The 26,614-nt window shown below is 39.4% G+C and overlaps 2 protein-coding genes across 2 annotated transcripts; both read right to left on the bottom strand.

Moving 5' to 3' along the window:
* Positions 1 to 301: 301 nt before the first annotated feature.
* Positions 302 to 17,532, bottom strand: unc119a1 (unc-119 lipid binding chaperone a1). The gene is made up of 5 exons (XM_028574351.1): positions 17,409 to 17,532; positions 4,650 to 4,763; positions 4,222 to 4,315; positions 1,354 to 1,526; positions 302 to 1,225 (listed from the first exon to the last, which is right to left on the bottom strand). The coding sequence occupies exons 1-5, from the start codon at positions 17,530 to 17,532 to the stop codon at positions 1,113 to 1,115; spliced, it is 618 nt and encodes a 205-aa protein (XP_028430152.1). The 3' UTR covers positions 302 to 1,112.
* Positions 17,533 to 20,042: 2,510 nt separating this feature from the next.
* Positions 20,043 to 21,478, bottom strand: crybb1l3 (crystallin, beta B1, like 3). Its single transcript, XM_028573931.1, has 5 exons — positions 21,413 to 21,478; positions 21,169 to 21,287; positions 20,938 to 21,070; positions 20,326 to 20,468; positions 20,043 to 20,211 (listed from the first exon to the last, which is right to left on the bottom strand). Exons 1-5 carry the CDS (start codon positions 21,476 to 21,478, stop codon positions 20,043 to 20,045), a joined length of 630 nt encoding a protein of 209 aa, XP_028429732.1.
* Between the last annotated feature and the right edge of the window lie 5,136 nt (positions 21,479 to 26,614).

Here is a 26,614-nt window from a genome sequence, read left to right on the forward strand (position 1 = left end):
CAATAAAATTCAGGGAAACAAGGCTGACAAAAGAAATCTTATTATATAAAGGGGTTACATTTACTTTGTTTTCATGGCTTTTATTTTGTCTCTTCAGTTTATACTAATTCTGATTCTTTGTAAGTGTCACTGTTTTGATAATTGTCTACTCAACATTTTTTTACCGTTAATGTTTAAATACAAAGTACTTTGTTCAGTTTCATCTTTTGTGGAAAAAAACCAAATGGATATCAAGATTCCGATAAAAACCCATATTTATTGCAGTGATGGAATTTCCGCTGTCAAAACTTTACATACTTTTTCATTTTATACTTAAAACATTTATCACAACTAAAGTATACACAGAGTTTAGTACTACAGAGAACGTACTGGATATCAAAATTGATATGGTAGGCCTATAGGTTTTCTGACACTTCAAAGTGGCTATTTATTTAAAAATACTCCTGAAGTAGTTCTAGTACTACATGAAAACATACAACAAATGACACGTTCACATGGACAAAGTATACATTTCTGTTTGTCGTTCAAATAAACGACGACATAATGAATCATTCAGATGTGTGCTACTAGAATTTAAGAAACTTCAGGAGTAAAAATGTAATGAGCTTTCTATACAAACTATATAAATGTACATCTGAGTGGATTCATTATTATTAAACTTTTTTTAGGGTAACTTCATTTCTCTCTATGCCTCATGGTGCGTTTCTGACTCACTGTCGCCCTTTTTCCCTTCATATTAATAGCTATCAAAACACACAAAATGTAAATGAATCAACGAATATTCCTGATGATCAAGTGGAACCCACATATACAGACTGAAATCAACAGTATGTACAGACACTGCATGTGTTTGCTGCCCACACACTCACTCACACACTCTGATGCAACTGATAATCAAACTGGCAGGAGTTGATGTTTCTGCAAAGGGACAAAGGGAGAAATCTATTGGTCTGGCAGCTGAATACCTGAATGGAAATTTATGGAGTTAACAGGAGTGAGACAAAAGCGTTTACTGTCAGTGAATTGTCCATTAGTTCATCTGTTTCTGGTCCTGAAGTGGTACAAGGAAAATGTCTAGAGCAGGGTGGAGTGAAAGGTGGAGGAAAGTCTTCTTATGGCTCCCCACTGTAGGAATAGTCTGCCTTGTTGTGCATCACCAGCTTATTGTCCACAAAGTAGAAGCTGTCAGACTGCGTTTCATAAGGGTGCAGGATCATCTCGCGCACTGAGAGAGAAAAGAGACACAAAAAACTCAGGATTTTGCATCCTGTCATACCCAATAACACATCTCTGTGTGGCTGTGTTTGTCTCTTGTGGTCACATGTGTGTTGGTGTATTGTGTGTGACACTCACTGATGTCCTCGGACAGCGCGGGGAACTCGTAGATGTGCTCGCACGTGTTCTTGCTGCTTGGCATGCAGAAGCCAAACTCGAAATCGAAGCTCTTGAGCAGCTGCTCGCGGAAGTAGTGTCTCTCAATCATACGGAAGTTGTTGATGGGTGTGTCTCCCACTGTGAACTCCACGCTGCAGAAACACGGGGAGGAAATTAATTAACCAACTTGGAAGCAAATGAAAATACAAAGTTTTGGGACTGCTCAAAGGTCAAGTACATTATAAAGGTTAATTCCAGTTTATTTGAACTAGGGCCTTATTTTTGTAGTTTTGGCCATTTCTTCTTACAGTTATAATAACATTGTACTTATAATTGCTGAAATATGGGGACATCAGTACAACAAAGTCAATCAGGGCAAGAAAAACAAGCAGTCAGCCAATCAAACGAGTAGCATGTTCCTGCAATAGAGGCAGCTGCAGTTTCAGGACCACATTCCTAGGACCGCATTTCTAAGACTCTATCAATCAATCAATCAATCAGTCAATCAATCAGTCAATCATTCTATTTATCACATGAAATTGTAAAAGGTACAATTCCAGTGAAATGTTATCCTATCAGCTCCTTCAAATTGTGCATGATACATCACAAAGTAGAATGTGAGCACCAGATCAGCACCGTAGACTGTAACAATAGTGGACGCAGCATCTGTGACGTCACCCGTTGGTGTGTGGACTGCCGTTTTGAAGCCAGGAGTTAGCATTTTAGCTGTCGCCATCTTGGTATTTTGGAGATAGAAGTGACCATATTTGAACAAAAGGGCGGAGCTGGGGAGGATGACGTGTCTAAGCCAGTGTATTGTTTCATGGCGCTGCGACAAGCTAAACACTAAAGAGGAAAAGTCACCGATTTATAATTCTTCTGATGTCAGTCATCTAGATAGTTTTACTGGCGGGTAAACACGGACATCTGGTGCTGTACATCAGCATGTATGACAGTACACAGAGCTGTTTGAAAATCAGCAGACTTAAGTTACCAGCTAACGCTAGCGCTAGCTAGCTAGGTTGGTTGGCAAAACCGCTATTTTTATTTTAATTCATGGATAAGCATCGCTAAGCCTCTATCATGATTGACAGGTCGGCTTGTAGCCATGCCCCTGAATCATCACCTGCTTTATCGTGTATATTGTGTATAACACATTTTGTAATATATAAAATGAACATCATGCCGTATTAGTGTTAATTTTGTCACCTATTTTTAATTTAGTCTTAGTCTTAGTCTTGTGCCAAATGTCATTGTTGTCATTCACATATATAAGTTTTAGTCGACTAAAAGTCTTGTCATTTTAGTCTAGTTTTAGTCAAAAGAGAACTAGATATATCTTAGTCAAGTTTTAGTCAAAACATTTTAGTCTTTTTTTTAAATAACAAATTATTTCTGAGATTATTTCTGATAACCATTTCAGTCAAATAGTTATATAAAAATAAATTATATAAAGTTATAGTTATATAAGTTATATAAAGGCCATATTAGTACCGGGTCTTGGTACCCAACCCTAGTAACAGCTGAATATTCTATATCATGATGGAAAAGTAGAGACGATTGTAGACGAAAATGAAGAGAAATTTTATCTTAGTTTTTATTTTATGCAAAACATTTTAGTGTCGTCTTTTTTCGTCAACAATAATGCATGCTAATTTAGTCTTAGTCAGCGTTTTTGGACATTGGCGCAGTCTTGTCATCGTCTCGTCTTAGTCATGGAAAAAAAGGTCGTTGACGAACATATTTAGTCTCGTCTGACGAAATTAACACTATGCCATATTGAAGAAGACTTAAGACTATCAATTGAATCCATAAACTTGAATTCGGCACATTAAGTCACCCTGTTGAATGGCGCTGGCATTCAGTCAAGTCTCTGCGAAAGGACACCACAGCGTCCGACATACCGACACACCAACACAGGCACAAAGGCACGGAGCCACCAGCTCACCGTCCGAACGCCTACCCACTGGCTAGCAGTGTCGATAATAAACTGTCGTTGCACAGGAGTAATGTAATGTAATGTAAATGAGCTCAGGAGAAGGTTGTGTAATCAAAGTAATTTTTGTGATCTCACAGATGTCTACTTTCTATCCAGGATGATAATTGGTCAGTGGAGCGAACCCTAAATCAAACGTTTCTGCAAACTATGCTGCTCTGCTCTACTTTTCTGCTTCGTTGGACGAATGTAACGACTCTGCTGCTCGGGCCATGGCAATGACCGAACAGTCTGTCCAAATTGGGAGACAAAATACATCATTAAAATACAAATAAAAGTTTCAGTAACCCGTTTACAACCTAGACTAGCGTCATTTTAGTGATGTTGTTGGATTGTCAGATCTCAGCAAGTATGTAGCTTTATGAATACGATGTTGTTATTACAGATAAGAATGAAGGCCAAAACTATGAAAATAAAACCCAACTTGTAAAACACATATATGTTCTGAGGTGCTATGCTAAATAAAAACATAACACTTCTACTATTATATGGTGCACAAAACACATTGTATCAATATGCATTGAACTTTTTCATTAAGCCTAGATTATCTATATGAGTCAGTTGTTGGGTTGAAATAAGAGTAGGAGTCTGTTAATGAACACCACTCATGACCACTGACAGCTGTTGGGTGCCTGACTCAGCAGGTGGGTTTGGCTGCTCTGTATGTTCACACTTGTCATCGTCAGCCTGCCGTCCCACTCTGACGCCCACATATCTCCCACATCCGGTATGTGTCTTCTATCAGTGCAGCAGGGTTGACCGGACATTATTGCATCATTCAGCTTTTTTGGACACGTCTCTTTCTCTTCTCTTTCTCACAGTCTTCAAATACACGCTGAATGACAACTTACGTGGCTCCAACCTGCCGCAACTGCAGAAAGGCTGGGGTGAACTGGTATCGAACAAAACGGCCAGCGTTAGGGTCGCAGTGCTTTCTGCCTCCTGCTAAAGAGGAGACATTTAAAAGAAAAGAATTGAGTTAGAACTACAGCTCACATACAGTTTTTAAATGCCTGACATGAAAAATGTCCATTATATCCATTATTATATTGTCTATGCTTGCTTATCTTCAGCAGAGTAATGGAGACAAGAAAAATATTATACAATACAATCTAGCAGGATAAATTATAAAATTCCCTTTAAAGGACACCATGGACTGTGAGATATAAAAAAACAAGTGGCACACATCACAAAACAAAACATTGACTCTCAGTCTTCACAATATATTCATAAATCTGTGGATCTGTCTTGTAATCTGTTCCCAAGGTTTGGAGCTGACCTGGTGTTGGAGGTTTTGTAATCTCAAACAGGACCGTCCCTGTTTCCATGTCACGGATCTTAAACCTGGTGAAGTCGATCATGTGGACATTTTCTTCTGGAGAACAAAGATAATCTGGACAAGAGAGAAAATACTTTGTTCTCATCCAAATACTACAAACTGTCTATTTCTTCTCTTTTCCTGATATCACTGTGAATGAAGCAAACTGTTCATGTCAGGCAGCAAGCTGTCAATTAATAAATTGCCTGCCAAGATACAGTAATAGCTGTTGTTACAGGCAAGTTTGAAATTATGTCATTCATAAGCCTGCTCCATGCTGTATACATTCTCCTGACCTTGTTTTTGGGATGCTCACCACTAACCTCACAAAAAGGCCAAGAATACTATTTTCTTCACATCAGATCTTTCAATGTGCTAAGGTATGACACCAACAATACGTACACACCCTGTCAGACAGGTTTAGTGTTGTGGAGACAATGTATACATACAATACAGTGGGTAAAATTAAATGTTGTTAAATACAAAGCACCTCAACAACATTCATTCAATTCACCAGCCTGCTTCCTGTCTTCCGACCTTAGACTTACAGTCTATGCTTCCGACACTGAACCTGGATTGATAAGTAGGCTAATTAACAAGAACAGAGTGAACAAAAATGCACATTTTGTGTTTTATGAAGGTGATTCCTGTGGGAAAGACTGTTTTAATTGTTTCTCTTCTCCATTTTTGTGCATTCATTTTTTAGTTTCTGCCTATTGTCATTTTTATGTTTTAACCACGTGTTTTATGTCTGTAATATATTTTGGGCTGAGGTTTCTGTTTTTTAAGTTTGATTAATTTGATTTGGAGTACTGGAGATTGAAATCACAATAATTATTAATTAAATCACAATCATTTCAGCCTCCAGGGGTCCTCCTGCCCTCTCTGTGTCTATTTCCCAACACACACACACACACACACACACACACACCCTGAATACAAGTCCCTCCCGCTAGGGGTTTCTATTGGCTGACATTCAGCTGACAAACTGCATGTGATTGGTCCATAGACCCATCAGTCAGCGCCATCTTGGATCCTGCCCAAAGCGAGTGTAGGATTATTATTATATTCATACAGAACGATGACTAAATAGTTGTTCAGTCATGGATTTATCGCTTTGGAATTACTTGTGCAAAGTGTCCAAAAAGTCATTGTTCTCCCGGCCGGATTACTAAACTTCTGGAAGGGCTACAAAGACACTAAACATCCTGCTGTAAAGCTGGAGCTAATGGCTACAAGCTACAAACAAGACGTGACGCTGGGTTGACAGTTCGCAAAGCAAAACTAAAATTTGTAAGTTAATTTTTGGATTCATAATTATTTATTTATGTTACAAAGACACTGTAATTCCAAGATGGATTAAAAAAGCTTCTGGGTGGCCTACAATTGTTAGAGGATCTCGTTGAAACGGCCCATTTCTCTGCTTCTAACACTGTATTGATCTGGAGATATTAAATATGATAGAAAGTCACCGGCGAAAGCGTCGACATAAACACTTTAGGCAACCCTTTCTGTAGGTTTAATCAATCATCTGCAGATGGACTCACAGCAACACACACACACACATCAAGTGCATACGTATGCTCAAATGAACGAGGATAGCCTGTTATTTATTCCAGCTTCAGGGTCAAGCTTTAGCATATCATAGAGGCATGTTGTCCCTGAAGCCTGAATAGTACAAAGAACAGAGATGCATTGTATTTTACACATATTCAGCGTCATAACTAAATCACTCTGAGTTCAGGGGTTACATGATTAATAAGAAATGCTTGATACATCAATGTGTCTTGGACTGCCATTACAGAATTACACACACACATTTGGTCATGCTGGCAGTGTGTGTGAGTGTGTGTGTGTGTGTGTGTGTGTGTGTGTGTGTGTGTGTGTGTGTGTGTGTGTGTGTGTGTGTGTGTGTGTGTGTGTGTGTGTGTGCGTGTAAGCAAGTCTGAGACACTCCTCTCCCAACAGGGCAGGATTAGACCTAAGAGGCTTATTGTGTTTTACCATCACATGGACTGGCTGGTTGGGAGGGGAGTGTCTCACACACATGCATGTACACGCACACACACACACACACACGCACACACACATGCACACACACACACACACACACACACATGCACACACCTATACCTACTGTACTATCTCATTAGGGTTATGGTAGGGGCAGTTATTATTAGTGCTCTATGTTGCATAAGGGTTGAAGTGTCTTTCTTACTGATTTTCTGATTATAATTATTTTTGACAGGACAGATGAAGACATTAAAAGGGGGAGAGAGAGAAGGAATGACATGCAGCAAAGGGCCGCAGGTCGGAATCGAACCCCGGCCTGCTGCATTGAGGAGTAAATCTCTCTCTCTCTCTCTCTCTCTCTCTCTCTCTCTCTATATATATATATATATATATATATATATATATATATATATATATATATATATATATATATATATATATATATATATATATATATATATATGGGCACCTGCTCTACCAACTGAGCTATCTGGGCACCCAGTCTTTTTTGTTGATGACTTCATGCAACATATTTAAAAAGACTGTTACGGGTCAATGATGAAGGTCCAAATAAGATAAACACACAAGTGGAAGTGTGTCTGTGCATAGTCAAACTCACTGCTGCATCTTCTTCTGTTTCTGTAGGTAAGAGAGCAGATGGGCCACACAGGCTTTAGCCACCTGCTTGAAGATATTTATAGACCTTTTCATAAAGTACAGTACACCATACCTGACACCTTGTCTAAAAATGCCCCTTTTGTGAAACAGGACTATTTGGAGCTTATTGTTTATAGCAATACAGTGAACTGCTTTTTCTTTTTACACTGATGTAAAACTAGCTGAATATGACTGATTTCATGTGACACAATGACTACACAGCTTTCCTAATGAATTAAAGCTGCAATTGGCAAACTTCTGACAACTACAGCTAAGGTGACAGAACATGTAGTGTCTTTCTCTAAAATGCCATTGACTAAAAATATAAATGCAATTTTATATGGCGTATAAAATCTTATCATTACATTTTTAGTATTGCAGTGCTTTACCATACAGATAATGATTCGTGATCTGAGCTTGTGATTTGTTAACTAAAAACTATTCAGATTTCCGCTTTGAGCCTTGTCTTAATACCAAATTCCTCGTTTTCTTTTCATATCATGATGAAAGTACTGGTTAAAAAATCATGTCTACACAAACCAGTAACGTTTTCATGCATTCTACATTACATCATTCAAAAAATAGCTATTACAACTACACGAGGCACAGAACTCAATGACTAAAAATTGTCTGCAAAATTTTAAAACTCTTCAATGTATAATAATATTTGTGTAATCATAATTTCATGTCTTTGGTTGGTCAGTGATGTAAAATACTGCATTAATGTTGACGTGCAGCACCCCCAAAATGATATCTAGAATATTTCAATACCCCCAGTTATTAAGAATTAACAACCCCAGGTCGTTTCATATCAAGAACTGGTCTTATCTCTGGTAATCATTAAATGTTAACATACTGTAGATGTGAGTTGGGTGTTTCCACAGTGAACGTCATGAGACTGGTTAAGGCGTTTCCATGTAAAGCTGCTCTGGCTCAAAAAATCAAAGTATTTTTATATTGCCTTCCATACTGTTGTATGAGTGTTAGAGAGCTACTGTTAGATGCAGTGCCCTCTGGTGCCAGTTCATTTGATGTGATGCACTTATCTGCTCTGAGAATATTACTTCAAGCCTACTGTTAGTCTCGGATTGCGTTTCTTCTTAAGCAACACCATTGTTTTCTTTTAATCTTCTTAATTGTAATTACCATAAAGATCAAAATTGTCCATTTCTGATGTTAAAATACCTTCTAAAAGCATCAATGTTCATCCCCAAACTATAGTCAAATGTCTAGTTAAACTTATACTGTAGTATACTATTGTACTATACTATTCTTATATTTGTTCATATTGTATTGTAATTCTCTTTTTTTTTTTAAAGGTGATTTTTTTGGGGGCTTTTCCCTTTGTTATATATAGTGACAATGGATAGACAGGAAAGGGGAAGAGAGATGGGGGATGACAAAAAATAGCACTTATTTGAAAATTTGTTGGCAGAGTTCTCTGAATGCATCTTGTGTAGCTGTCACAGAGCAGCTCTTGTTGTGGGCAGATGCCCGAAACAAGCATTTTGTGAATCAGAGATGGCTACTTGCCAGAACTTGCTGCAAAAGACAGATGGGGCATTTCATTTGATACCTCAGCCAGTGAAGTCAATTTCACCCAGTAGAGTACACGTATTCACATATAACCATGTCACTCCCACAGTCGTATTAAACCCAGAGCACGTAACCAACACTAGACTATACTAAGTGTGAGCTGTGAGGAGAGAAAAAGGATCAAAATATACACACTGAACGATGAGAGTCATTTTCAGTTTGTGAGAGACAGACAGCGGGAGAGAGAGAGAGAGACACATGGAGATGGAGGATACAGAGAGGATAGTACATATTTGAGAAAAACAATTGTAAAACATCTTGACTGAACTGTATCCTATTTTAGAGACTGCAGTTTGTCACAGCCTTTTTTATGATGAACCAGGGCCTTGTTTCACAGCAATACCAGATGTCTACGCTTGCATTTGGGAATATTTAGGATAATTACACAATACATTTCTTATTTTGGGAAAGACATTCATAAAAAATGTTCTGATTAATTTCAAATGGTTTCTGAAAACATACAGCTGGGACAAATCCACCAATCAGTGATTTACAAATGGCCCCTGAGAGTAATTAAATGATTCAGTAATTCATACTGCACAGTGATTTTCAGAACTTGGTAATCAAAATAATATCCTAGTCGTGAGCTTCTGATAATGAATAAAACTATCCTCAGAAAAAAGGATCAACCCAAATCAACATGATTTATCTAACCATCTCGATGCTCACAGTACTTTTTTCTTTCCTTTTTCCCTTCAATATAGCTTAGGCTGACCATTAAATAATCTGACACACAAACACCTATAAAACCACAATTCACAAGTCATTTTGACACTTTGGTTTTTGTACGGATTAAACAAACAAGATATAATGTGTTAATTAATGAGCTTTAGAGGTGCTGGTAGGCATATTTAGTTTCAATTGAACAGAGATTCAGGTTATTATGCTAAGCTAAACTAACAAGCTGCTGGCTATTTAGCTGCATATTTACCATACAGACACAAGAGTGGTAGCTACTGTATCATACCGTCTAACTCTAAGAACATTCCCAAAAGTTTGAAATATTCCTTTAGGAATTTGCTCTGGCTCCAACAAAAGTAGTCCTAGCGATGTGGCAAAAAGGAAAACCATATTGCAGTCATTGTTCTTCTTATAGGAATAGATTGTGTTGGAAGGAAATGATCCCTGCTAACTGTGCATTTATGCAAAGTGTACAACCAAACTATTGAAATTACTATAAAACTTTAACTTCATGCTAAATAATCCATTAGTTACTATTTCCCTACTGCATGAATCACCTGTATGCCATGATATACATGTTCATACCTCTGTTCTTTTTTTCTTTTTTCCTTCCGTCTTACACACACACACACACACACACACACACACACACACACACACACACACACACACACACACACACACACACACAAAGTGCTCCACTTCACTTCCTTCAACACTGTCACCTAGCAACGTTCCTTCTGATAGTGTGCCAGCTCGATTAGCCTGTCTTTTTCCTTCCCCTCATCCACCTAGCTGCTCTGCAACAACAAGGTGCAGCAGCGAATCAAAGTGAGAGTGTCTCAGGTTAGACATCAGCGCTATGCAAATGAAATGTTACACGTTTGATGAAGATATAAACCTGGGGCCTCCTCCTGTACACTGAGGCCCTCCTTTTGCCTGATTTCACAAAGAAGAATCAGGATGTGCTGATCTGATGCAGAATATTAAGAAGGTGTGAGTCAACAGTGACTTCAATTACAATTTGACATGATAGATTACAATACCCTTTATTGTCCCAGTGGGGAAACACGACATTAACTCTCAGTGCAGGTGATCTGCCATAATTACATACGGGTCTTTTTACATTCATTTTATCGTGATTTCCATGTATCTTATTTCATGTTTTTAGCCATACAAAGGATTTTGCTGTGTGCTTTCTAACAGTCAGTCTCATCTATGCTAACACACATTAGTCATAGACCCAAAGACCGACAGCAGATTATTGTTAAACATAATAAATTTCACTCTAGACTAAGTCAATACAGTCCTGAAAAGATCCCTCTGGCAGCAGCTAACCCTAACCCTCTAAAGAGAGTAAAATTAACACAAAGTCTTGAGTCATGCTGTGTTCCTGTGGTCAGATACACAGAGCCTGTCTGACACCAAAGTGGCATTCATTAAGAGCAAGCATGCTGCCATTTATAGCTCCCTAATCCCCAAGATTAGCCCTGAGTTACAGACTCTCAATGACAGGGATTGGTCTCCGATCACTGCGAACAACATAAGGAAGAACAATGCAGACATGTTTACTTATCTTTACGTTCAAATAATCCATAGCTGAAGGCAGCTGGTGTGACATTAGCATTACACCTAGATGTTCTCATCATGATGTACAGTGCACCTGTGCATGGCATGCTGTTTCATGTCTCTCAGGTAACAGCACCTTTAGGCAAACTGGCAAAGTTTTGAGGTTCGTAGAGAGGTTGCATTCTGAGCAGCTGAATGCAGATGAGATTTTTTTCCTCTTATCTTTCTCCGGCCTGCATCACCAAGTGGAAAAACATCTTCTGTGAGAGGGTTTTATCAGGACTAATATTGTGATCTAAGCTCACGAAACCACAAAGACAAAAAAGACATAGTTTGACAGTTTGGGATATGCTTCTTCACTTTCTTGCCGAGAGTTAGATCAAGTGGATCCATACCACTCTCATGTCTATATAGATAAGAAGCTACAGCCGAGTAACGGTTAGTTTAGCTTAGCTTAGCTTAGCTTAGCTTAGTTTAGTATTAAGACTGGAAACAGGAGGAAACAGCTAGCCTGGCTCTGTCTGAAGGTAACAAAATTGGCCTACTGCCACCTCTAAAGCTTACTAGTTATTAAACAAACAGGACATAAATTGTTAATTAGAGGTGCTGGCAGGTGGATTCTGTTAGTTTTGCTAGCTATTTTCCAGTCTTTGTGGTACAATCTATAGCATTATGTTTAGCATACAGACATGAGAGATGCAATCTTCTCATCTAAATCTTGGCAAGAAAGGGAATAAGTGTATTTCCCAAGATAGCCGGCTCTGTCTAAAGGAAACACAATCCACTTATCTGCACAGCTCGCTAATTATTAAATAACAAGACATGTTAGATGAGACAATTGATACCAATCTTAGAGTGGTAACATTACTGTAACGTGATTGTACAGCAAAGACACATATTTCCCCAAATGTTAATACATTTTCCTTCCACGGATAAGATTATGTAAAATTGGAAAATCATGTTTGTAAAATCACGATAAAAAGTGCAAATTAAAGGAAAGCTTTTCCACAGTTGAGGAATGTTTAGGCTCAAATAAATGTAAAAGAAATCAAGGACCAAGAGGTTTTGTAATCATCTGACTATGGTTACCACATGGAAGGTACTGTGCAGCACACTATGTATGAACGAATCAGCAGCTCACTTTAGTGTCCTCTGTCACACACACACACACACACACACACACACACACACACACACACACACACACACTTCCTCCCCATATGATTAATATATGTATAGTATAGATAAAGTTATACAAATTAAATGATAAGTGAGGGCTCCAAGCTCTAACTACATTGGATGTGTTCTGTTCAGGATCATCCTTGTTTAATCTGATTTAGGTCTTCCAGAAATGTCATCCTATCTAGAGAAGGTGGGGAATTTACTGTCTCCGCTAAACTACAGCATCATACATGAATAGAATATGATATGTAGGAGGGTGTTTAGGTGTGCTATTGCAGTTTTGGTATCAATGACTGAATAAGTTTATCTCTTTTGGGGCCTTTAAATATTCTTCAAAGAAAAACAAATTACTCTTTAGTTGATCTGGTCATAACTCACAGACTCACTTGTGTGTGGAAATCATGGGAACATTGGACTTGTGGAGAAATTGATGCTGCCGCTCTCTGTATCTTGGCCTCCGTGTCTGATTTCTGTTGAACATCTGGAAGTTTGCCTCCAGCAGTGACGAGGTCTTTAGGATTATTCACCTCTTATTCGTACAAAGAGGGTCTTCTATGCATGTTGGTCTGAACAAATATGATTTAGTACCAGAAACTTTTTTGTCAATTGAAATCCAAAATGCAGAAGTGTGGGCATATTATGCTTTTTTCCATATTTTCTGTCATATCTACAATGTTATAATGTTGGATTTTCATGTTAAACATGGCCAAATAAAGACGTAAACATATTTTAGACAACACTTAGCCAGCCTTCTCCGGCCTTCTATGATTGGTCATCTGCTCCAGGTAGGCAGGATTGGAGTGTGTTTTTTTAAGATACTGCGGTGTTAACATTGTCACATGTAGCTACATACTAACTGCAGTAAACAATGTCATCTGGGCTGCCAACGTTGTTAAATTCTCCCCAATTTTGTACAAAACACAAAATACAAGTATCAACCTGCTATATAATAGTTCCCCTTTAACACAGAGGTTCAGCCAGAAAAATCAGCACCAGCCAGTAATTTTGAGTTATTGATATTGATCATGAACCCTGTCAAACTCTATAGGACAGTACAATCTTACATAATGTACGTGATACAATTTCTAATATTAAGTTAATATGATCTTAAGTTTGGCAACAACTTCCTGATTCAAAGAGCAAGAGCAAGCACTGGTAAAAGACAGATCATGAGATTGTGTTGATTACTTCTCTCCATGTCAAATCACTCTGAAAGAGTAACCTTGTGACAGCTGTGCATGGCAGATTAAAAACCAGCTGCAACAATCAATTTAAATTAAAGCTGTATCCATTGTGTTGGCAGACATCACAGAGTGGAAATCCCGCCCAACGTAGATAAAGCACTGCTCTGTGTCCCAGATTTATTAAGGCCAAATAATTGATCACCCATTAGTGTAAGAGGAGCCAGGCTGTTCGGAGTAAATAATTTGGATGAGGCAAAATTACACATCAATGTATATTCTTTGAGTCAAAAATACCAGCAGTACAACGGATGATCTAGTGTGGTGGAGCTTTTACCTCCCATTACATAATAATTCCAACTTTGATTTTACTTTTTGAAGGTATCTTGCTTCTAATTTGAAATGTACTCACTTTTATGCTAAATAAATTGTAATGGGATCTAGCAAGACACCAAAAGAGTTTTTTCACTTAACATACAACTACTTTCTTCACTTTACATGTGTATGAGTGCAACACCATGAGTGCTTTTGCCGAGAAAATCATTATCCTAAGACGGCCTTTTACCCAACCTTTCTGTCCTCTCTACCCTTCCATCTGCAGCTGGGTGTTTTCTCCATGCACAATAAAGGATAGGTTCAAAATGTCTGAAGTCTGTCTAAAAACAGTAGTCAGGTGCTCAAAAGGACATTGAATGAGGTTTTACCTGCTGTAACAATTCCTGCTGTTCATTCTGGACATTAAGAGGTCCCTCTCTGATGCACTTACAATTAAAGTCAAAGGGACAAAATTTAAAGTCCTTGCTAAAATGTATATTAAAGTTGATCTGAAGTTAATTCGCAGCTTTGGCACCATGATAACTTTCCAGAGTTGTACAATCCCGACTGTGAGTATTATAAATAAACCTTTAAATGCATTAATCTGTTACTCAAACTGGACTTCCTGGATCATATTTTAATGTGTCACCTGTAGCTTAACAACACGTCCCCGCCAACGCAGACCCCTGTTTTAACGCAGGCCTCTTTCCGGTCTGAACAACAACGGTCTAACAGTGAGTTAGGCCAGGGATCTTGAGCTCTGAGGTTGCTTTGACTTAACTGAAGAGTGCATCTTTTGAATTCATGGTTTACATTTAAAAACTCTTGCAATCAAATTAGGAGGCATGTTTTCACTTTTTATGAACAGGAAATCTTCCTCTTGCTGTGATTGCCCACTCCAGAAAACACAAAAACAATTTCAGAAATGCACTGAACAGGATAAAACACACACACACACACACACACACACACACACACACACACACACACACACACACACACACACACACACACACACACACACACACACACACACACACACAGGTTTTCTGTGTATGTCTGTCTGCTTTCCTGCATATCATAAATTATGCATCAAGTAAACAGTTAACTGATAATGTGCCATTTTTCATATCACAGCAGGGCTTCTCTGCTGCCTGGATTATATTTCTTCTCCTCTACGCCTGTGTGACAATGAGGTGCTGTGCTTTGCTTATCAGCACTGAACCACTGTGACAGACTTGAGCTAGGCAGCCCCAAAATGGTGGCATTTACGTCCCAAACGCACAACTGAAAAAGTCTTTTACACTGCAGGGTGATGCGTTTTCCGCTTCCCTCTTTTCACACCGCGATTTTCGTTTTCATGCTGCAGAAAATGATACCCTGAATTGTGCGGCACACAATGGATTTTCTCTGTGGTATGGTCTGTCATTTAAAATAATTGGGCCTCGGAGAGACTTTTGTGTTCTCTCATCACTTAACAGGAAACAAGGAAGCAGATTCAACGTCCGTTCATTTGTATAAACCCAAACGTTCCAAATGAACAGCAATGTCATTGTTGACAGGATACAAAATCCATCTCACTCTGAGTGGATAATCTTAATATGATATCTTTTGATTACAATTTGCAGCTGTATATGGCCAGTAAATGAATGGTTAGGGAACATAACTATACGTTTAATCTTATATCCACAATGTAAACAAACTCACTTATGCTTCAGCTCCAGGGTCATTACAGTAATTACCTGAGGTATATTGCATCATTGCTCTGTTACAGCCATCCTGACATAATCCAGATTACTTTGATGTCAGTGGAGAGCGGAGATTACTGCACCAAGTATAATTTGTGGTGAAGGATGGCTAGTATTGCTTTTCGGCTGAGGGGGCATCAAATGAAAACAGATGTAGCGAAGAGTTGTTGTTCAAATTGTGTGTGTGTGTGTGTGTGTGTGTGTGGGGGGTGTTTGAGAGGGTTCAGTTTTGACTCAGACTTCACTGTCAATCACTGCTATAAATATAAATGAATGCAAATTTACCTTTCAGAAAACAATAACTCCATTGTTTTTTGTCTTATGTTGTCAGTTTAAGACCAATCAATTAATTTGAGTGTGAAAGCACGTTTAAAACCTGTTACCAATAGTGACAATAAAAATGCAAATATATACCCATTTTTTGGGGATCTGGGGATAATGTCGGAGTTTCTTCATGCTATGTATTTGGTAATTTGGTGTAGGTAAGTAGTGACAAACAATTCTGAATGACATTAGACTTTTACAAAAAATAAATAAAATGATTAGACACAAAGAATCTTACAGTAAAACAAGGTCCACTATACCAACCCCCCTCACAGTCTCTAACGATAGCGTTTGCTTACATTCGCTGACGAAGACCTTGAGATGAGTTTGAAATCTCCAGAAAAAAAAGCTAGGATTTAGACCTTGAGTCAAGATTTTTATTTATTTATTTGCAAAATGTATATTTAAATCAACAATTACCTATCATGCTCATCATTAGACTTATGAAGTAGACTCCACTAATCACATTTCTTTCTTTAAACCAACTATTTTCTGTAAGCCTCAGGTATCTAGTTTTGACTCCATGCCACCTCCACAAACTACTTAGACCCTTGCTTGTTTCACATTTCCATCCTCAGTCCCAATCTCACCCTCATTAAAAACTGCAACATCATTTTTAACACTATACAAAAGGGAATCCTTGTGACAGTGTATATTATGTAGCACTCATGAAATGGAAGTTGAAAGTTTGTGAAACTCCTTTCCTCTGACTCCACCCTGCTAATGAACAGGCTTGAAACCAGGCATACTAGTCACCTTGAAGAGCCTACCCTGTCCTGTTCCCATGACATAATCTGCAAACAGTTTCCACAGTATGTTAAACAACAGGCTGACAGTATTCTTCTCTTGTATTTTTTCCAGCTGATCACTGTCTGTGACAAGCTATAATCGGTGGATCACATCTCTGGCCACCTGTTATCACAGAGCCACAGGTGTCTTGAGGTGAAGAGATTTTTTTTTTTCAGCAGGATTTGAGAAGCACACCAGGAAGTACTACAGTCACCTTCTCTCTCTTTTAATGCCTAAACACTCAGACACAGAGATGCAAACACCTACAATCACACACGTCAGTATTATTAGTGACATTGGGAAACCTAACACGCTACAAGCCACATCTAAGGTCCAATCATATTCATCCAATCGTATTAACCTATTAGTCCTTGGGTAAGACATTAAACATTTACAGTAACTGCCCACTGACTGTGATACACACCGGTTTTAGTGCTAAGTCTAAGACTCTGAGCTCCTTTCAAACTGTGTCGCTGTCCATGGTACCTGTGTCTAGTTCCTCGAGACAGCTAATAAAAACAGTAAATGAGCGCAGGGAGTATGTTACATTAAAAGGACACATAAACAAGGAAACAACAGCAGAAGATGGGTTGCACTAATCTCCTCTAACTGTAAGGCTTTAAATACTCTTCCCATCATGTCAATTACAGTAGCAGGTTACTTACTCTTGGTGATCTTCTGTAGCCCGAGCACATCATCGGGCGTTATTACGGAATTTCTGCGCAATTCTTCTTCAGTTCTAACCGGGATCCCCATGTCTGATGAGTTGCAGCCCTGCTGCACTTTCATGTCCAACAGAAGAATGCTGTTCGGTGCGCAACCTGACTGGAACTGAGGCTTTCTGATGCTCTCGGCGTCGTCGCCGCAGAAGCCGATTTACTTGCGTCGCAGCTTTTAGTTGCACGCTGGCTAATAAACCGTGCAGCAAACAGGCTCTGTGCTGCTACAAGAATAACTCATTCTCCGTGCCTCCTCCCCTTCTCGATCCGGTAAAAGATAAAAATCAGCCCTTAGCTCCCTCCCCTCCCGCGCTCAAGGCTCATCGGTTCTCTCACAAGCTATTTAATCCAAATCCTGTGGCTTTAAACCGACCAGTGGTGCGGGGCTGACAGTCTGCAAGCCTCGTCATCTGCTGCTGATACACCAGTGCGTGCATGGCTGGGCTTTACTCAGGAACAGTAACTGATCACTCAATACTCCTTTCTCACCTCGGAAATGAGCTCCTACATCCGATGAGACAGAGATTCATAAATGTCTGAAATACAATCTTCAAATTATATTGACCTTTTACAATAAGGCACCCACAATTGGAGTAGTTACCCAAACAAATGAGGATTGAATAAGCAACTAACTGCTAGAGAGTCATTAGTTCATGGGTCACTCCTTATTACATGTTATAGCTAACGATTAGTTAACTAAGAAACGAATAAGGAACGAATCAGGAACCAGTTGATAATTGATGAATTAGTAATATAAGTTAATGGTAGCCTATACTTCCCTAATAATTACTATTTGAGTGCTATAGTAGCCTAGATAATTAACAGGCTACTTATAGAGAAAAGCACAAGGGACACGGAAAGGGTAAGTAATCATAAAATAATGAAGTGATGAGGGACTACTTTGTACATACTCAGTATACTGTATCACTTTACTTTGGGTGGGAGGGGGGGTTAAGTAGTTAATAATTGGGGGGTTAAGTAGTTAATAATTAGTGAGTCATTACTAGTTTTGTGCCCTTGCTGAGTCACTCCTTAGTTCACTAGCATTTAGTTCCTTATTCCTTCCTAATTTGTTCCCTGGTAACTACTGAAATGTTATGTACGTTATTGTAAAGTGTTACCGAAATGAAATATCTTCTTGAGGTTTGGTTCTGTAGCATTGTTCGCCTCAACAGGTAAAGCAGTATTAACGGCCACCTGGGGGCAGAAGACCAACCTGTAAACATAACATTTACATATTATCGCCTTATAACGTTGTTATGCTCACAAACAACTACCCATTCAGCAGACGCTAAACAACATCAGCATTAATTTGGAGTTGTGTTTCTGGCCTCCTGATGAATGTAAGTCCAATATTTACTCTGCTTTTAGCTCTATTTTGGTCTCTACCAACTCTTGAAGGAAATATCTGGGGCTCTAGCCACTAAATGCTCCAGCTAGCTAACTTTGTCTGTATGCTGTTTGGTGTTAGGCCGGTAGTGTACAGTGTGTTTATTAGAGATTTATTTTTATGAAAACAGCTGCCTGCAGCTACTGGAAACCAGGTTGATGAGAGTAGTGAGACTGATCCAAAACAGGAAAGTTGTGGGCCCGTAAACCAAAACATGTAGCTCTTTAGTTTTCACATTACACATTATCTTTTGATCCATTCTAAATAAAACCTATTCATTAATGACACTTTAAATAACACCAGAGTGTAAGACCACCATGACCCTTAAGGAAAATACACAAAAACAGGGAAAACAAAGACGGAGATGAGACTATCTTTCAGCTTTATAATATCTTTATTTCATTTTTCTTCATTGGAAAGTAGGTTTCCAGATGCCAGCATCCCTGAGAAAGTGTAAAATGCAAATCTCCGGTCAGCCCCATCAATGAGCTGAAACGGGCCAGCCAAAAGATATTCACATCTGCAAAACACAACCCTGCACAGCCACTTCTCTTTTGATTAATCACACACTGGCCAGTGCCCTCTTCCTTTCAGTGAAGTGAGCCTTTTGCTTTGTGATGAGGAGATAGTGCCTCCCTCTGCTTGGCAAACTTACTGCAGGGCATGTGCAGAGCTGAGAGCTGTCCATGGTAGTACCTTGTGAGGAGTGATATGATTGTTTATCCCTTTGCTCTTTAAAATCTGTGGATCCCAGGAGAGGGAGAGCGCTTTGGTGAACAGGCTTATTGGCATCATGCCAGCTAGAAACATGTAGGCGAGTAGTTAAAAATAAAATAAAAGGGTTATAATAGCATTGAAACAAACTAATAAACACAAACTATCAACTAATCCCCTATAATCCGCCTTTCATAATCTTTCTATGAGGTCTGTAGACAGAGAGCATTGCTACCATTTTTACCGGTGTTACAGTTACTCTGGAAGTCTGTGACAATCAGAACATCTCATCAGAATCATTCCCAATGCCACATACTCCCAAATCCTACCAGTAAATGCATAACAATATTCAAAAGCCATTAGCTTATGTGTGGCTAGGTGGCTGTTGAAGAATTTTCAAGGGATGGTTAGCAGCATGGCAAGCCTGACCCCTTTGCGATTCCCTCCTGTTAGCCCACAGTCTGCTGGACTCCTCTCTATGCGGTCATCTCGAAGCAGCCCCTGCGGTGTGTCTGCATGTCTCTCACCCTACGGATGGACTGGATCTGGGGCTGGTGGGCTCCCCACTCGTTCCAGTGCTTGAAAGGGCCCATCTCAAACACATACTGGTAGCCACGGTAGCCTGGGTACTGGTAGCCCACCCAGCTGTGTGAGGAAGTAGAGAGAAACACACGTGAACCCCAAAGCTCTGCTTATGTTGGCCAACAGCTGTGTGTCCTTTTAGTTGTCATTTAATTCTGATGGACAGAAATGTCTTACGTTCCACCGGTGACCTGAATGCTGGCAACACGATCCTGGAAGCCGTAAGACCACAGGCTTGGAATATCCTCATCGCACACCTCCATCTTACGACCCTCAAAGTTTGGACATTCGTACAGGCAAATCTTGTGATCCTGGGCATCCTATAAGATACAAACATTAATAACATTAATAACTGTTACTGTTATTAGATTCTGGTTTACTCTCTGTCCCAGATTTTAGCCAATGAAGAAATTTAAACACAAGTCCAGTCAGGATCACTACTGAAGTACAAAAGGGGCACAAGTACAGTTATTGATGGTTTGAATAGAAACACTGCTTTACAAGCCAGGACCAAACCTCTGGGGGAAATACTGAGTACTTGCATTTCTCTGGATTTTTTAGTCTGAATATTGTCAAATTAAAACATAGTGGCACAAAAATGTCAGCAATCCAAAAATACTGCCAGTGGAATAAGCCTATAAATACACATATAACTGCATCCTTAAATAGCACTTTCCCTTGTGCCAATAGAAGATGGATGAGAGGTGCAAATGGAGCTTGACAACAGTGATACAAATCAGCCCCTTACGTTGCCCCCCCCCTCCCCATTGCAGGCTGATCCCAACTCACCATTCTGACGGGCCTGACTGACATGAAGCGATCACACCTGTAGCTGTTGGACCAGGTGTCCCAGCGGGGATAGTCTCCCTTCTCCAGCATGAACATCTCACCAGTCATGTTCTGCTGCTCATAACCCACCCAGCTGCAAAGATAGATAGACAGATATATACATATTTTACTTTGGGAAAAATGATATACAGAGTTATAACACATATTTTGATGGCAGGTGTGATGACTTACGGTCCACATTCGACCCTGATGGAGCCGATTTTTTCGAAACCCTTCTCACACAGGTTACGGCACTCTCCGGACAGGTCCATCCTACGGCCTTGGAAGTTCTCATATTCATAGAGGTATATCTGAAAGGTTAAACAAGCTGAATTAATTCATTTCTGTAGTAGAAGTAAAAAAAAAAAAAAGTCAATGCCTAAGTTAAGGCTTAGTTTTAGGATTAGTTGATTAAAAAAACAAACTGTAGAAGTACCTTGTGATTGCGCATTCCAATGGCAGAGTGGCTGCCAATGCTACCTTGAGCACCTGAGTGGGACATGATCAGTTCTAGAAAGAGAAGAAGAAGAAGCACAGAGTAAGTCACTAATTTTCACAAATCAATGTGGGGCTACGAAGAGGGTAATTACTGTTTTTTTTACTGCTGAAATACAATATGTAAACCAAGAGTGGTGTGTGAGTATGAGGATTCCTCTTTTTGATAAGAACTGGAAAGATCTTTCAGTTGTGATGGGTACACTGCAAATACTGCAATTAATGGATGCCCTCAATTAATGTGTATCCTTATAAAGGCTTCCAATGCTGAAAAGCAGCATTTCAACACCCTCCGTGGTTGAAAATTTCAAGTCTGTTTCTCCCCTTACACTAATCAGAATCACTGATGGGTGTGGATGGGTGAGCACCTTTAACCACACGGTGATGTCACGGTGCGCTGACAGACCTTGGAGTACCCTAGTGCATCACTGCCTCAAGGTTAATGCATCCAGTTAAACCACTGTAAATGTAAAAGGTTGTTAAATTGCTCTTCAAAGTTAAAACATCATGTGAAAAAAGTCCAGCTCTTACTTTGTTTTGGACATCTTTTCTTCTATTATCTACTAAAAAAAACCTATAGGCTTTTCGTTCAATTTAAATTTGAAAAGCAAGATGGAGAAAAAATAAGCAGATTTCTGCAATAATGTAAATGCAAGCATTTGTAAAACAATGCTGTTCTTTCTTTTTCTGTTTCCAGTAAAAGTGGAGTATAACTGAAGTCCTCTCAATGTTTTGCTTACTTAAGTCTACCCCAACAACCTCTTAGCAACATTAATTTGATTCTTCCCCTCAAAGTGGTGTTTCCTCTGTACATTTCCCACTGATCTCTCTCCATGAGAATAACTCATTAACAAACAAAAAGAACTAATCTATCCAAACCTGCCATGATCCAATTTTAAGGAAAAATGATTTGACACAGCCCCTCATCTTTCTCATCCATCTTACCTCAGGATGAGCAACTAAACATGAGAGCAGCACTAAAACCTAAAATCATACCCTGCTGCATTTTATGTCAATATTCCATCTACTCAGTCAAAAGTTAAGGTTTAAGAAAAGAGCCAAGCCTTGCTTGGTCCAAAGTGTGAGCAGACAGGAAAACCACAACATTCCCCTTAATATCTAATGATTCTAGCAGTTCTTACAGAGTTAGAAGACCTTAGAGTGGAAACTTACAGTTACAATCGCAGGTTGGAACGGAGCGACCTATTGAGAATGTGATGGACACAGGCATTGCTAGTGGGGATATATATATACATTTACATCCAGGCCGAGTCTATAGAGGCCGGATTCTGACTTCTCATTGGCTGTGAGGTCTTTGGAGCACAGTGCAGGGGTCAAAGGTCATGCTGCTTATCTGTGCGCAAGTCGTGCTGACTCAGCTGCCTGTTTTGTTGTCCAGCACCATTGTGGGGGACCAGGGACAGTCACTGCCATCAGCAGAAAGTTTAGTTTTACACACACACACACACACACACACACACACACACACACACACACACACACACACACAGTAACTTTAGCAGACACCACTCTCACGTTCTGGCCCTCACTTTTGTAGTAAATTCTTACTGTTTTCTTTATCCTTCCCTTCTGTTTTTCAAGTTTCTCTGTGATCTGTTTTGTCTTTTACTTCCATATTCTCTCTTTTTCTCTTGATCCTTGGTGCAGCTGGCCCAAGCCTTTGATCCCTGTGTGTGTAATGTGCTGACTGCAGGAACGGCATCCATCTCTCTATTGTTTGGACAGGCGAGTGTTGGGTTCTCTTTTGCGTATTATAGTGCTGGACAGGCTGTATCCATACATACACGTGTCATACAACTCCACCGACACACTCATGTCATATGCACACATGTATTTGTACATGCACACCTACAGAGTATTAACTTTTTATGACTTGTGAAAACAGATACAAATCATTTGACCAAAACGCCACAGATACATTAAATGTCTTCTGTAAGCAAAACGAAAGATTCACATTTAGTCTGACTGCTTTCTATTACAGTAAATCATTTTAATTGTTGGGTGTATGAGTATTTGCCGATGGATCTCTCACACCAGTGGCACAATGATCGTAATGCTTGAAAAACTAATTGCAAGCAGACAGCTCTTATTAGAACATTGCTATTTCCATCTGATGTCATTTTAATGATTCTGATGCAGCTGTTAGACAGTGGTGAAAGGCCTGTGGGCAAATATTCACAGTATGAATTTATCAAAGGAATTATTAGAGCATAGAGGAAGAACCCATGGGAAATGTCCTCTTTTTATTCATTTTTTTTTACAAAATACAAAGACAATATGAACACATTTGACATCAAAGCTATTTTAGACATTTGTAAAGTAGACACGGGAAGAAGAACAGAGAGAGAGAGACAACTAGATCAGTTTCACTCTGATTCAAAATATTCTGCCATTCTTACTGCTCAGTTTGAGTTTATAACACAGAAGCATTTATGAAAGGCCTCCAACATGCACCCCTTCCTGTATACATTTGCATTACCTGAAGGCCTGGGGCATTTAACTCTAACCCTTTTTACAGTAAGACCAGGATTGAGATGTGTTTCTGAGGCTTATGTAGACCTACAGTACAGGCCAAAAGTTTGGACACACCTTCTCATTCAATGAGTTTCCTTTATTTTCATGACTATTTACATTGTAGATTCTCACTGAAGGCATCAAAACTATGAATGAACACATATGGAATTATGTAATTAACAAAAAAGTGTGAAATTACTGAAAACATGTCTTATATTTTAGATTCCTCAAAGTAGCCACCCTTTGCTCTGATTACTGCTTTGCACACTCTTGGCATTCTCTTGATGAGCTTCAAGAGGTAGTCACCTGAAATGGTTTTCCAACAGTCTTGAAGGAGTTCCCAGAGATGCTAAGCACTTGTTGGCCCTTTTGCCTTCACTCTGCGGTCCCCAAACCATCTCGATTGGGTTCAGGTCCGGTGACTGTGGAGGCCAGGTCATCTGGCGCAGCACTCCATCACTCTCCTTCTTGGTCAAATAGCCCTTACACAGCCTGGAGGTGTGTTTGGGGTCATTGTCCTGTTGAAAAATAAATGATGGTTCAACTAAACGCAAACCGGATGGGATGGCATGTCGCTGCAGGATGCTGTGGTAGCCATGCTGGTTCAGTATGCCTTCAATTTTGAATAAGTCCCCAACAGTGTCACCAGCAAAGCACCCACACACCATCACACCTCCTCCATGCTTCACGGTGGGAACCAGGCATGTAGAATCCATCCGTTCACCTTTTCTGCGTCACACAAAGACACGGCAGTTGGAACCAAAGATCTCAAATTTGGACTCATCAGACCAAAGCACAATTTTCCACTGGTCTAATGTCCATTCCTTGTGTTTCTTGGCCCAAACAAATCTCTTCTGCTTGTTGCCTCTCCTTAGCAGTGGTTTCCTAGCAGCTACTTGACCATGAAGGCCTGATTCGTGCAGTCTCTTCTTAACAGTTGTTCTAGCGATGTGTCTGTTGCTAGAACTCTGTGTGGCATTCATCCGGTCTCTAATCTGAGCTGCTGTTAACTCGCGATTTCTGAGGCTGGTGACTCGGATGAACTTATCCTCAGCAGCAGAGGTGACTCTTGGTCTTCCTTTCCTGGGGCGGTCCTCATGTGAGCCAGTTTTGTTGTAGCGCTTGATGGTTTTTGCGACTGCACTTGGGGACACATTCAAAGTTTTTGCAATTTTCCGGACTGACTGACCTTCATTTGTTAAAGTAATAATGGCCACTCGTTTCTCTTTACTTAGCTGATTGGTTCTTGCCATAATATGAATTCTAACAGTTGTCCAATATTGCTGTTGGCTGTGTATCAACCTGACTTCTGCACAACACAACTGATGGTCCCAACCCCATTAATAAGGGAAAAAATTCCACTAATTAATCCTGACGAGGCACACCTGTGAAGTGAAAACCATTTCAGGTGACTACCTCATGAAGCTCATTGAGAGAACACCAAGGGTTTGCAGTGCTATCAAAAAAGCAAAGGGTGGCTACTTTGAGGAATATAAAATATAAGACATGTTTTCAGTTATTTCACACTTTTTTGTTAAGTACATAATTCCATATGTGTTCATTCATAGTTTTGATGCCTTCAGTGAGAATCTACAATGTAAATAGTCATGAAAATAAAGAAAACACATTGAATGAGAAGGTGTGTCCAAACTTTTGGCCTGTACTGTATATTGGTGTTATAAGTCATGCTACATTTACAGTAACAGAAACATTAATCTTTATATTGGTATTGCAAGCTTACAGCAGTTAGAAAGTAACCTGGCGTCAACATCCTAGCTCTCATCATCTTTTTGGGTGTGACTGAAATATGCAGTAAGTTTGCTTAAAACACTTATAAACCCCCCACCCCAAAACATCTATAGATGTTTCCCCTTAATTTCTCATACACGCAGATGCTATTTGTTGAGCTTAGAAAAGTCAGCTTCATATTACACTTAAATATGAATTCAAATATATATCATATAAGTCATAACAGGGCAGTAAAACATAGATACTGCAAGTTTTGACTTTTTTATAAATGAATGTTAAATCACAGTTTGCTGGGCGCCTGGGTAGCTTACCGTGCGCACATAAACAGAGGCTTAGTCCTCGACACAGCGGTTGCAGGTTCAATTCTGACCTGCTGCCATTTTCTGCATGTGGTTTCCCCTATATCTTCCCTTTCATGTCTAAAGCTGTCCTATCTAATAAAGGCCTAAAATGGCAAAAAAAAAAAAAATCTATATTACAGTTTCAAAACAAATCTCAAACAAATTGACTTAATCTGACAATTATTTCATCTCTCATGAACCCAGAGTATTAAGAGTATATGTAGCTCTGTAAACAATAAACATTGGAGTTTTTGTCAAAACTACCAGGAGTTTAGAGTTTGGTCAGCTAGGTGAACTGACCTGTTGGGAAGCTTGTGTGAAGTGTTTGGAACTACAATGTAAATGTACTTTTGCAATATGTTTAGGCTAAACCTTTTACTGCCATAAAGAAGAAAAAAAACATGAATAGAAATGATAAAGTAAGTGTCAATTGTCACTGTCTAAATATATGTGTAAATGTGTGACTTCTTTTGTAGGCTCTGAATATATTTCTGACTGCATGAACAGGCCTTTGCGTG

This window comes from Perca flavescens, chromosome 3, assembly GCF_004354835.1.
Source record: "Perca flavescens isolate YP-PL-M2 chromosome 3, PFLA_1.0, whole genome shotgun sequence".
NCBI classification, from domain to species: Eukaryota; Metazoa; Chordata; class Actinopteri; order Perciformes; family Percidae; genus Perca; species Perca flavescens.

Coding starts and splice junctions, on each gene's coding strand:
- crybb1l3 (XM_028573931.1), bottom strand. CDS start 21,478: ATGTCCCACTCAGGTGCTCAAGGTAGCATTGGCAGCCACTCTGCCATT. Junction 20,469..20,937: donor CAGTCAGGCCCGTCAGAATG/GTGAGTTGGGAT, acceptor TGTATCTTATAG/GATGCCCAGGATCACAAGAT. Junction 20,212..20,325: donor ATTCAGGTCACCGGTGGAAC/GTAAGACATTTC, acceptor TTCCTCACACAG/CTGGGTGGGCTACCAGTACC.
- unc119a1 (XM_028574351.1), bottom strand. CDS start 17,532: ATGAAAGTGCAGCAGGGCTGCAACTCATCAGACATGGGGATCCCGGTT. Junction 4,764..17,408: donor GCTACAGAAGATCACCAAGA/GTAAGTAACCTG, acceptor TCTCTTGTCCAG/ATTATCTTTGTTCTCCAGAA. Junction 1,226..1,353: donor CGCGCTGTCCGAGGACATCA/GTGAGTGTCACA, acceptor TTTCTCTCTCAG/TGCGCGAGATGATCCTGCAC.